At 40.3% G+C, this 14,308-nt stretch overlaps 1 protein-coding gene and 1 long non-coding RNA gene across 2 annotated transcripts; both read left to right on the plus strand.

Annotated features, from left to right (window-relative positions):
- The first annotated feature begins 223 nt into the window (after nucleotides 1–223).
- Nucleotides 224–14,308, plus strand: LOC311235134. The gene is made up of 3 exons (XR_014620130.1): nucleotides 224–311; nucleotides 898–1,007; nucleotides 13,316–14,308. It is a non-coding gene; the product is annotated as an uncharacterized lncRNA (long non-coding RNA).
- Nucleotides 3,033–5,906, plus strand: foxl2a (forkhead box L2a). Its single transcript, XM_084314848.1, is given in 5 exon segments — nucleotides 3,033–3,670; nucleotides 3,672–3,932; nucleotides 3,934–4,080; nucleotides 4,082–4,168; nucleotides 4,170–5,906. Coding segments are annotated over 5 exon segments (921 nt in total). The 5' UTR covers nucleotides 3,033–3,304; the 3' UTR covers nucleotides 4,230–5,906.

The raw sequence follows: 14,308 nt of genomic DNA on the forward strand, positions 1-14,308 counted from the left end.
GGTCCATCGCGTTTAGAAATGGAATATAAAGAAAACAAGTGACAATCAAATTAACATTCCTCGGCGCCTCAGTAAAGCCACGTAGTTCAGGTTACCATTGGTCTCGTGCTCCAGTTGTTTAGAGATTCTTAACCTGTTTGTTTGCAGCTTTGTTGTGACGTGACGCGCGTGGCCGTGGCAGCTCCAGCCTGCAGGGCCCCACATGCCTGGCACAGGTGAACGAGGTGAACCAGGGGAAAGGCAGGTTACATTTTGGGAGAAATTCTAACGACAAGAAAGACACTATTTAAAACATAATAATACAAAAAACGGTAGGTAGATTAAATTATTTATTCTAAAACATTGTACATATTTTGAGAGAAATTCTGTGTCGTGGGCACTATAGGCCTATGCTGACATGTTGACCAATATGCTAATATATAGTCGGCGTTAATTAGATAATTCAGAGAAGCCGTATTTACAGGTAAACGAAGACTTAATTAAATGTTAAATTAACTCTCTTTTAGCCACCGACTGCATGCAAATCTTCGTGGTATAAGCTTGCATTGTTTTTGAAAGCTTTCACTTTAAGCTATAGACTATTACTGAAAAATATGGTGGTTTTTGTCTTTCTTTCTTTCTTTCTTTCTTTCTTTTCTTTCTTTCTTTCTTTCTTTCTTTCTTTCTTTCTTTCTTTCTTTCTTTTCTTTCTTTCTTTTATGCATAGCCAACCTTAACGTGTGGAGATAAGTATGCTATTATGTAACTGAATGCTATAACAGTGAGAACAAAATAAATAGCCTAGAACTATTATGGAATAATTTAAATGCTATTTTAATAGGATATACTCATTATGACTATTAGCTCATTCCTAATCATCTGTGTTGAGTGATTGCTTTCATTCCATGTGTGTTTTAGTGCGACACTTCAGCATATCTATCAGGCTCAGTCCATGCAGGGAACATGAAGAGACCACAGACTTTCGCCGGAACAGAAAAAGAAGACAAAACAAGTCCCGAAATCATGAGGTTATTACTAAACACACACGCTACAGTTAGTAGGCTACAAAGGGATCAATTTTTGTGGTGTCTTCTTTATTTTCACACACTTAGAAAAAACCACTCCACCGTGTTGTTTTGCTTCAGTAGCGTATAGTGTATGAAGGATACACACTTTCTTTTTTTCTTTCTTCTTTCCCACTGGTATCCTATACCTTTTCCAAATTGATTATTTTATGTTAAAATGTAGAATAGGTCTGTTTTATGCAATGTGTCTTATTTATCTAACATGAAACAAATAACATAATATATCCCATGTGCAAAGTTAGAGTATAGAGATAGTCAAGCTAGCTCTGTCTATTATTAATAATGTTGGCCTATATAAAGACAGTTGAACTAATGCATCATCATTATGCTACTTATTTGATCATATACCATTCATGGGAGTTTAAATTCATCAGGTGGTCCAGTGTCGTTATGCCCACTCTTCTGCAAGAATCAAAACGTTTCAGTCTTTTTATAGATCTACATCAATAACAGTTTCATAGCCCCTATGAAAATGTTCTCATGAAACACCCAAATGTTTTGTCACTTGATACATCTAACAGGGTTTAATTCAACATTTTGAATAAGCGACGTCCAACGTATATGCCAACTTAATTACTCCAGCAGCATCATTAATATGTCTCAGGCATATGCTGTTTATAATATCAGTAAATGCTTTCGGGGTTAAACACGTGAAATAGATATCGTAAAAACTGGGAGTCGACGCTGTGTGTTTTAACGCTCGAATCTTCCCCACTCCGAGTCGTGTAGTAATTGCACGTTGAGAGACGCTTGGCTCTCATCGCGGTTCAGCTGTTCCCCTGCGAGCCGAGGCTTTTCTCCAGCGGCCTGGCCGCAGACTGGGGGCCGGTGACGGGCGATGACACACATGCCAATGCTGGTCCACCTGCACGCGGGCTCCCATAGCGAGGCCCACGGAAATACACTCCCGGAGAAAGTCGACGAGACCCGCATGGGTGGCCGGGGAAATGTATACCCCAGCCTACACCTCCCTCCGCAATGTGAGCTAATTAAGCGGCACTATCAATCCAGATTTTCTTGGGAGCTGCGGACATGCCGACGTTGGCAAATTAGTCCTCGGAATGGAGGTTACAGCTTGCTGGGGGCATTGGGGAAGTTTGCCCGAATGCATCTGTTTGCTTCTGGGTATGGGAGGCATGTTGATGTGTCATTCCAAACTGCTATATGCATCCATTTGTGGAAGAAATTCCTAACGTCTAAACAAATAAATATATACATTATTAGCCTAAAAACGATCGAAGATCGGCTAGTAATTTCCATCATATTCTACAATATTTTACTTAAATTCCAACAGTATTTTGTATAAAGGTATACAGGTTGATAAGTAGGTGCCGCGTTGTTTTCGAGCAATTAATTTAGAAATTAAACTCCTCTATTATAAACATTGAGTAGAAAATAAATATCAAGGCCCACTTCCACTGGCTTTTTCCTTTATACCCTAAATGATGACAACGATCAAGGAACATTATGCATAACGCTGCAAGGTATATGCTATGGTGAGCGGGCATATAACACTCATGTAATGATTACTTCCCAGTTTTCTACCATTAATTGTTGTATAATAACCCACAAAATGTTGCTAAATTTGTAAATTAGTTTCCATTATAGTTCCCCTATATTTCCCATCCTTGCAGACAGTGTCGTGTTATTAAAATTCTCTTGAATGTGTTATTTTTGTGCCCGGGGTGTGATTAAACAAACTGCAATGTGTTGAGGAAAGAGAAAGATAATTTTTTTCTGCATCTGTCCAACGGAGGCGGAACTCGGAAATCACAATGCTTTACGTCGCTCTGCAGAGAGAGAGAGAGAGAGAGAGAGAGAGAGAGAGAGAGAGAGAGAGAGAGAGAGAGAGAGAGAGAGAGAGAGAGAGAGAGAGAGAGCGCTGAGGCGCATAAGCAATGCTTGTCTGTGGACATGAAAAAAAGAGAGAAGGGATGGGCTTAGTGAGGCAACCAAACCACAACCTGGGTTGAGCCCTCATCAGAAAGCAGTTTAGAAAAACCTCGTTGCAGGGAGAGGAACATCTATCCACTGCCTATCCATGCACATACTGTGCCGCAAAATAAAGATTTGGCCACGCTATGCGACCGTGAGACAACTTTTGAATTCGATTTGAGGCGCATCTCGAGATTCTACGACCAGTTTTGGTTTTACACTCGTCGAGACTGTCCTGCGAGTGCCGTATAACGTTTGTTTTTCAAATATTTGTGCTGGATTTTGTTTTTGTTTTGGCGTGCGCAATGATGGCCACTTACCAAAACCCCGAGGATGACGCAATGGCCTTGATGGTCCACGACACCAACACGGCCAAGGAGAAAGAGCGGGTCAAAGAAGAACCGGTCCAGGACAAGATTTCGGAGAAAACGGATCCGTCTCAGAAGCCCCCGTACTCCTATGTCGCTCTCATCGCCATGGCGATTCGGGAAAGCACGGAGAAGCGCCTCACTCTGTCCGGTATTTACCAGTACATCATCAGCAAATTCCCCTTCTACGAGAAAAATAAAAAAGGTTGGCAGAACAGCATCCGACACAACCTGAGTCTCAACGAGTGTTTCATTAAGGTTCCGCGGGAAGGCGGCGGGGAGAGAAAGGGGAACTACTGGACCCCTCGACCCGGCCTGCGAGGATATGTTTGAGAAGGGGAACTACAGGAGACGCCGCAGGATGAAGCGGCCTTTCAGACCTCCGCCGACCCACTTCCAACCGGGGAAGTCGCTGTTCGGAGGTGACGGCTACGGTTATCTGTCCCCGCCCAAGTACCTGCAGTCCAGTTTCATGAACAACTCTTGGTCACTGGGCCAGCCGGCCGCCCCAATGTCCTACACGTCCTGCCAGATGGCCAGCGGCAACGTGAGCCCGGTGAATGTGAAAAGGGCTGTCGGCCCCCTCGTCCTATAACCCCTACTCGCGGGTGCAGAGCATGGCGCTCCCCAGCATGGTGAACTCCTATAACAGCATGAGCCACCACCACCACCACGCGCACCCGCACCATCCCCAGCAGCTGAGCCCGGCCACCCGCCGCACCTCCGCAGGTCTCTGCCAGCAACGGAGCGGGTCTGCAGTTCGCCTGCTCCCGCCAGCCCGCCGAACTCTCCATGATGCACTGTTTCTTATTGGGAACACGAGAGCAAACATTCCGCGTTACACACGAGGATTGATATTTAGAGTTTACAAGCCGGGGCCTCTTGAAATAGAGTGAGAGAAGTCTATTCTGTGATTTCAAATCAGAGCCAGACAGTGTATTTTTGGAGAGACTAATCTGACGAGCTCTTTTGGTCCAAGTGATGTCCTTAAAAGCCAATGGAGAAATATACAAGATGATGCTGAGATTTTGTTTTGTATTTTTCTCAACAAAAAAAACTGGAAAGTGGAGGTAAAATAGTCACTGGGACACAACGATGTTGCAGAACTTTTTGGGAGCCATTTCATGCGCATGTCTCCCTTGGACTGAATGCCGGGCCTTTGTATGGTCAACGTTTGTGTTTATCAGACTATAGGGCCTGATTCCCTTTGCACGGGGATACATATTGAAGCATTTCTAGTTGTGTGTCATGTGTGTGCGTATTTCAAGTTCACACACAAGTTTTTCTCACAGTCACTCACAACCCTGTTGGCACGTTAAACAACAAAAACAGAAAACAACAAATCCCCCTCTTTGACAAGTCAAAAATATTTGAACATGTTCTAATTCAATAAGAGCTTATTTAGGCCTTCTTGGGTAATTTGCACTGAGCATGGCTTGGTTACATTTTAATTATCGCAGTGGTTTTGAATCTTGTCACAATTAGGAATGGTAAAGGTGGGGATTTAACTATCACATATTACAAAGACGTTTCAGGGGTCAGGCTTTTTATTTTATTTTATTTGACACTTCTTGACCTCAGAAAGAAATTGTTTACTTTTGCAACATAATATCAGCCAGTGCCAGATTTTGTTTATCTTTCTTTTCTTTTTTTACGTAATTATTTCGTCTCATACACATTGGGACCATGTTTCATTTTAATTAGCACTTTTCCCTCTTTTTCTAGTTTTGTGAATTTCTTAATAAACTTGCATTTCTTAAAGTAATACAGTGGCCATGAAGTAATCTGTTTGATCTTGTAGTCTTTCTTTAAACACTGTCGGCAAGCTATAGTTTGGCAACACTCATTGACTGTGAAGGCTGATTCTTCGACAAAAGTTGCAGGTATACATTCAAAATTCATACGGTATTTCTAAAATGTTGAATTTTTATATGGGATAATAATTAGTGTATAGCTCAAGTGGGCTTTCCCTCAGGATGGTTTAGGCGAGCCATAGGCCATCGATGCCGATGTTTTGATTTCAATTATTCCACCACGTTTCGAATTCAGGGCGTACAAATGTCTACACTATATACTTCGATCGAATAGAACAAGCAAACATATAGCTACAGATGTGTGTTGGGTTGCTCAAGCTTTTCTCACAGATTATGCAATAGTTGTAAATGCCAATGCTTCAAATCTAAATTTATTTCGCAATTGATTACAATGTATTGCAATAATATACGAGCCATTACAATGCTCATAGGTGTCTCTTCATGCGGGAAATTATAAACTATATCTCAGTATGGCTGACTAATAGTCTATTGATATAGCGCATTACGGCCGATACCCTAATCATGGTTGATTATAGGAAGATAATTATGAAAATACTTAAAATACTAAATAAATACCTATCCTTTAAGACAAATGTTAGAATTTTTCCACTGTATTTTATATTATGTGATAAGGCCTGGAGTGCCTGGAGGAATTCCCTGTAGTAGGCTACTTAGGAGAAACAGATGCTGGTCAGAGAGGTCGTTGCCATTTAATCGTTATAACCGTATACCGACGTGGTGGTGGCTAAGAAAGAAATGGGATTGCAGTTATGGTGTTATCACCAGCAAATGTGTATATTTACAAGCGATGATAGGTTGTTATAATAATAATAATAATAATAATAATAATAATAATAATAATAATAATAATAATAATAATAATAATAATAATAATAATAATAATAATAATATTATTATTATTATTATTATTATTATTATTATTATTATTATTATTATTATTGCAACAAGGCTATTACTCGTATACGTGTGGCGTGTTTCCGTTGATTGTGTGCTTACTGTTAAGAGTAGGCTAGCCTAGGCTGCAGACATGTAGTCGACAGATGACAAAAGCTAAAGTAAGGTATAATCATTCAAAATAATGAAATAAACCAAATATCATCGAATCAATTTGAAAATAAGATGTGGCTCCACACTAAATTAACGTATATATATATATATATATATATATATATATATATATATATATATATATATATATATATATATATATATATATATATATATATATATATATATATATATATATATATATATATATATATATATATATAAACAATTATAATAATAATTGCCTGAAAGGATATGACAACACGAGCTGACTGAATTTGCTTATCTCTGTTACATCCAGCTTTTTGTTGTCTGCGAGCACTGAATTGGTATACGTGCACTTCCCGGTGGGGCCCGGAGAATCCCCCGGGGTTACTATGACGCTCTTGAAAAGAGAGACGTATACGTGGTGACGAGTGAAACGCTTTCAATACACAGACTATTCTCCGACCTCTTCCTCCCATTATCACTTTCTCAACATCCCATATAGTCGAGGGACCCGGTTGATTTCGAACCATCGGTCCAGCACTTTAAATAACTTCGTCTTATGAGACACGTCTGAAATATATAACTCGGTGACTGTTTTGAACACAGCTCACTTTTAAGCCTGTCACTCCCATTTCATCATTATTAGTTGATCCTCCTATATTGTAAGTGGAGCAAATACAGGAATTAGGCAGTTGATACTACGAAGTGCGAACTGTACAGTGCTATATCGTTTTCAAAGATGGGGTCAAAACATTTGGCTCGAGCTCCGCTGCACACAATATAGCCTGCAGTCCAGTGTCTCCTCACGTGACTTCAGACCGTCATTCACCTTGATCCACCCGTTCTCTAACTGTCAAACACATCTATCAACACAACATCGTCTCTCTCTCTCTCTCTCTCTCTCTCTCTCTCTCTCTCTCTCTCTCTCTCTCTCTCTCTCTCTCTCTCTCTCTCTCTCTCTCTCTCACTCTCACTCTCACTCTCACTCTCTCTCTCTCTCTCTCTCTCTCTCTCTCTCTCTCTCTCTCTCTCTCTCACACACACACACACACACACACACACACACACACACACACACACACACACACACACACACACACACACACACACACACACACACACACACACACACACACTAAACTTGCACCAAACCTGCACATAAACTCGAGTGCATATAGTTTTATTATTGAATTAAAAAGGAAACGGGAAATCGATGGCCACATTGAGAGTTGGTGAACTTTTCTCCACAGGTTTATCTTACAAGACATAACATTCCAAACAAATATATAAAAAGCTATATTTTCAATACAATATTAGAACAATAGCATAATAACTGTTTCAGCTTCGAAATATTCTATTGACATAACTACAGTACATGGACAAGTTAATATATCCCTGTGCCAACAGCAGAAAGTATTTTATTTACAAAATAACATTTTTTTTTTTTTTTTTGAACTTCAAGTGTTTTCGTCCTTTTTTGGAGAAGTGGATCACCCATAAATAGGTGAGTCGTCGGAGACCAAGCGTTTGGAGTCTAAATGCGCTGCACACAACGTTGATAAACAGATATGACTGGAATTAGTTTCAAGTGAGTGCAATTCAGGACTAGTCAAAACATTTTAATTGCGTCACAAGTGAAAGCGAAATTTGGTAACACTTCACTAAGCTCTTATTTCAGTCTCTTGTGAAAATTATAACCGCTTTATTATGTGATTCAGTCTGGATATTGATGAGGTGTTATTATTTGTTAATAGCTACATTTGGGCTAATGCATTCATATTCATTATTCATATATTATTGGTGTAATTTAGTGGGGTTATTGATATAGCCCTATAGGGCATTATGGCTATGAGTTGTATTGCATTTATACCCATTACGAAAAGGCCATCCTCGTAATAATTGTACATGCATGTATCTTAAAAAAAAAAAAAAAAAAAAACGTATTGAGCGTTTGGAGTCTAAATGCGCTACACAACGTTGATAAACAGATATGACTGGACCTTCGTTTCAAGTGAGTGCAATTCTATACAGGACTAGTCAAAACATTTGAATTGCGTCACAAGTGAAAGCGAAATTTGGTAACGCTTCACTGCAGATAGCCTTATTATGCTATAAGCTCTTATTTCAGTCTCTTGTGGACATTATAACCTGCTTTATTATGGATGTGATTCAGTCTGGATATAGATGAGGTGTTATTATTTGTTAATAGCTACATTTGGGCTAATGCATTTATATTCATTCATATATTATTGGTGTAATTTAGTGGGGTTATTGATATAGACCTATATGGCATTAGGCTATGAGTTGTAATGCATTACCCATTACGAAGAGGCCATCCTCGTAATAATTGTACATATAGGCTATAGCCTATGCATGTATGTGAAACAATTGTTGTATTGAACCTCAGCCCCCAGTTCATATAAACACGTGACTCAGTGGCAGTAGTCCAGAGGCAGTAGTCCAGTAGTCCATATTTATGTTGGTGGCTAGAATATTGAGAACAGTGGGGGGAACAAAACCCTATCCAAACCTGACAAATAAAGCATGTGCCTCTTTTATTATTATTCAATATTTTATTTATTAATATTATTATTCGATTTTTTTTAAACTCTTGCAATGAATCGTGGCGAGACATAATGGGCTGGGTCTATATAGTTTATGGGTCGGTTGAAACTTGTTGAAACTATATGCACTGTTGAAACTGAAATATAAATATCGGACCTTGGGCCAAATTCGAACACAGAACATTTCGTATACAATTTATTTATTTAGGCCTATAGGTCAAATTGGAAGAATGGGTTTTGTAAGAATGCATTTGTCATTAGATATCTCCTGTTATACGGGTTATAGGTCTCAAATCTCATGATGGAGTGAATAAGAAACTGTCCCATCACAGCTGTAATTTTGTCTGGTTATTTTGGGACATTAAGACCTATTTATTAGCCTATATTATATGACCACACGTATTATTAGCCTATACATTATTGATGTTGCCTAAACGATGCTTTACCGTTTAACATTGAAATAGCTAAAAATCCATTAATTAATTCACCATGCATTCATTCTATTTGAGCTCAATACCATTGGTGCTTTGTGTCCAGTGGGCAGCAGGGGGAATAGAGCTCTCCCTGCAGCGCGCGGCCACATCCACACAGCTCTATCCTCAGGCGCGCGCACAGGGAGCGTCAAGACGAGGTTGAACCATAGCTGTGTGTGTATTTTCTGCTTCCTCACATTAATGTTTTGTAAACAATGAGGAGATAAGGGCGCGTTTGAAAGGCAAGTGTATTCCAAACATGCTTCTAAAAATAATAAATACAAATGTTTTACTATAAATAATGTTCCGGCAAATGTAACTATACTACACGTCGACGATTGATAAGCATACGCTGATCTAAATGATTATGATGACAGGGGAAAACGTTACTTTACTTATTTTGTTATAGAGCCTTTGTAATTCATGCAGAAACATGTAGATCCTATATAATCTCTTGTTATTAAATCTGATGCCATTTGGCTATTATGCCACATAGGCCACATAGGAATGAAGCAATAATACGCAGGCTATAGCCCTAAGCAGGCTATGAAATTCGGTTAATTTTAGATACTATTAATTTAGGCCTGTTGTCATGAAACTTTTATAATAATCCGATTTTAGTTTGTGGGTGGCAAATCATGCACTTAACCTATAAGGATTATCTCATTGGAATATTTTTCCTATATCAGCAATACGTTATATTGGGAAGAGAGGTATTTGTTACGGAGCATACAAGAGAAATGTGTATTTGTCGACCAAATAAAAGTTTAAAGCGTATAATCTTGTACACTGTCTTCGCTCTCTCTCGCTCTCTCTCTCTCTCTCTAGCCCATCTCCCTGCAGCTACACACATACACACACACACGTCACACACTGACACACACACACACGCACGCGCACGCACACGCACACACTCACACGCACACGCACACACACACATGGGTGCGCGTTGTACAGCACATGCATACAAGCGCTATATCATGTGTTAAGTCTCTGTGGAGAGTTGGGAGCGCGACAGGTGTGCGTTTGAGCAGAGAGGTTGACAGTTCAGCCGGGCGGCAGAGGAACAATAGGCCTGCATGCAGGATGTCCCCGCGGGGCTGCGAGAGATAAGACGAGCCCGAACTCCACTAAATACTCAAAAATAGTCTCGTGCCTCGCAGGGAACATAGATTATGAAAAAAGCACGGGCCCATAGTGTCTGGAATGCTTTGAACGCACCGAGTCCATTCAAGTTGCCTATAGTGCTGCTGCATGGATTTGCAAGTCAGTGGGATTTATTTTATGAACGTTAATTTGAGCACGTTTTTACAAGTGCAAATCTCTCTTTTTTTCCTGATCTAAAAACTTGGTTCAGAAACTTGGTTCATAACTGACATTTTTACAACAATCACGTGGTCAGCTGTTTTTGAAATATGATAACAGTAATTAAATGCTCTGGCCTGCATTGTCTTTCTTCTATGGTGGAACTGCATTGCCATTAAAAAAGCAACTAACTAGGGATGACTTTAAATTATGCAAATTATGCCATGTTTTCAATATATATCGGCCTAAATAACTCCAACAACATTGTATATCCAATGATATATAATTCCTTGAAAAAATCTATATGAATCTTAACATTTTCTAATTGATCAGTTCGTTTAAAAAAAAACATATAGGCTATACTTTAGTTCTAGGAATATGCTTATAATAATAATAGTCTCACTCTCACATTATTTCTATGAGGGTCAATCATAAAAAGCAAATAATTTGCCTAAGCAAATGTACTTAATACAAATAGATATGAAAAAAGATATTAAATTATCAGGCCAATAATATACTTATTCAATTTATTTGATCCTTTAAATTCAGCATCGGTTGGTTTGAGTATTTTGAATACAGCAGAACTCGTAAGACTTCTGAACAGTGTTTGACAATAATACGGATTGATTGATTGATTGATTGATTGATTGATTGATTGATTGATTGATTGATTGATTGATTGAAAAGTTTATTAACAGATTGCAGAATGGGTACAGTATACAGTACAGCTCAATACATACAATTGTTAAGGGGATGCAGACCAGAGAAAGACTTTCGTCTTGTTTACATCAGGGTCCCCCATTTTCAATTCATCATAACTATGACATACACGACATACAGATAGACAGTACTGCTACATCTATACATGTATGAGGCTGCATAAAAGGTCATAGGTCACAACTTGATGTTTAAAATGGCTGTTGACTATTTCCACTTTATTTTCTATTTTTATTTTTTTCAGGTATAGTATATTTGTGTCCAAAACGAACATATTTGAGTAGCATGATTCATCATCATTTGTGAATATGAATAGCATAGCATGTTGGATGTAGTGAATGCGAGTAAGGTGTGTCAGGGAGACAAATACATGTTTCTATTAGTGCTCCATTATTTCGTGATGGGGTGAAAAGGTTTCGCGCAATGTGTGGTTTTGTTTTCTCGTGTCTTTCCGCCGAGCGCGCACTGAATAACCATGATTGTATCCTTTGTTGTGCTCTCGGAGATGACAGATTACAATCAGCAAGACGAATGAGGTCAAATCATTCTCAAGGAACACATTTGACCCTCCCGTCTTCTCCTCCACCCTCTTCTCGTGCGCCGGGGCGTAAACCTGGACGCGCTCCGGGAACACGGAGCTATATCATCTGAATGCGTCCACCCTCCCGTGAGGTTTGCGGCACCTGCGTGTGACTTGACCGGCCGGGTAGGTATAGGGCACCGGCGAGGTGACCCGGCCAGTCAAGTCACACGCAGGTTGCCGGTTTCCCAATGTCTCGCACACAATTGAATTCCTGGCATTCTTGGGAATGTTTGAGATTGAAGCGCAACCGTTTCCATTTGGACGCGGCGAACGTCACCACAGACCCATTGAAAAGGAGAGTGGGGTCACCACTGTTTGGTACACACCAGCTCGAAACAGGAAAATATGCAAAAGATTTGATTCGCAGAAAATCCGGCAATTGTTCAAATCAGCGTGAGTCCCCCCCCCCCCCCCTCTCTTCTTGCACCAGAAATACTAGAAGTTAATTCTGTCCAATGCCATACAGCTGTCCTATTTCTATGGCATTACAAACTCCAACTTGTTTATTTTCTCAACGCATCCTCTGGTGAATCTCCAACGCAATCAACGTGTCACGGTGATCTACGTGATGTTTTTCAGTTGCAGCAGATTCCTATCTGAATTACAATGCGGAGAAACAATAGATTACATGCAATAATTCTTTAATGAGACCAAAATAATTACCGTTGTGTATTTTGATACACCGCCATTGTTTATACATCGGGGAAACGCGTGCGTTTGTTGACTGGACCTTTGGCCGAAGGAGAGGTTCATAAAATATCTATAAATAATGTCTATAAATACGCGGAATCCGTGGCCATCCATTCGTGTACAATGGGCAGACCGCCTGAGAGTAACATCATCAGGCACCGACCTCTTTCTGCACCCAGCCAGGCCCCACGACAGGGCCACACAAATGTCACCCACCGTGCGCCATCTCCAAAGACATATCCCCCAAAATGCGAGGGGGTCAGGGTGGAAGACGCGGGACACAGAGCAAAATAACTCCAAGTCACGGATTGCATTTGAAATGGTTACACATGTTATAACACAATATAGCCTATATTTGATCATTTAGAAGTTGTTTTCTTTTGTGACGCACCCGCTGCTATATAATCGGCTTAACCCTGCAGTGCATGGGTTTCGTTTTTATATATGTTGAAATATATTCAAATGCTCTTCGCATGCATATCTGAAGGTTAATTTCTGTTCACTTCCCACAGACAACCTCGTGTCACGTGTCGTGTCATGCGTGTTTTAGCTGGTGGCCTGCTTGGACTGTAAGGGGGAAATGCGATAAACCATTTCCCCTCTCTTGATTATGAGCTCCAAATTGCTTTGTCGGTTTTTAAATGCCACTTCTTTTCCCGTCGCAGGCAGCATTGATGGAGTCTATTTTTAACCCCCTTCCCTTTTCTCTCCCCCCCCCCCCCCCCCCCACACACCCTTCCCCTTAGGAAACTTCCGGAGGGTTGCCAGGGGAGGCAGTGAGGAGCGCGATCTCCTCTTCTCGTGTTAACATTCCAATTAATCATATGTGGAAACCACGTTCCCGTGGGGATCATTAAGGCCCGGGCCCGGCACCTGTTAAAAACACACTATATATATTCTAATTATCCAGTGGTTGTGGTTAAAGAGTTTGTCTCCTGGTGGTGGTGGCATGACTGAGACTTGACGAGGAGGGCCAGATACAGCCCACAAACAACGCCGGTAATTGTGGCTCGCGTGCCCAGCGGCCAGCGAGAGCGAGGGCCCTTTTTTGTTGGCGACCACAACAATGTCCTCTTATTCACATAAACGGACTTTTATTATGTTGTCCTTTAGTTTAGGTTAGCAATGCATATTGAGCACAACCGGTACCCACTCTCACTGGGAGGTTGTTTGCAAGTGTGTCTCGGGGCACCTGAATGGAATTATATCACGTGACCCGTTGTTTTTAAAGCCCCTATCTGTGATTTTTCTTTATTTAAATTTAAATTTGATTTTTTTAAACATATCAATATGGGGTATATTCACATACACTGGATAGAAAATATGCTATATGCTTTCCTAACCTATTGTAAATCAGAATATAGATCTGTTTTACTTTAGTGTTTACAAACATTACCAACTTAAACAAACCCTTTACAGCTAAAAAATACAATGTGAAATAAATTTCACCTGTTGTCTAATGTTAGGGTTGGTACTAGTGGCACGACATTACAGCGGTGGCACAGACTGTAAGCAGTTTTGCTGCACCCAAAGTAGCTATACGACACTATAAATTGGATGAGTGGTTCAATGGGGGACAGTATCTGGGATTAGTGCATCAATGGAGGACAGGGGTGGAGCAGTCGAGGGAAATAAGCTCCAGGTCCTTGTGGCAGAAAGTAACAACAGTAAAAGGCCTCAGAATAAATGTTCATTTGAAGTCCAGCGACGGGTAGAAAACCACAGTTTGCAGGATATCA

The sequence above is a fragment of the Notolepis coatsorum genome (assembly GCF_963971535.1).
Source record: "Notolepis coatsorum genome assembly, chromosome: 1".
NCBI classification, from domain to species: Eukaryota; Metazoa; Chordata; class Actinopteri; order Aulopiformes; family Paralepididae; genus Notolepis; species Notolepis coatsorum.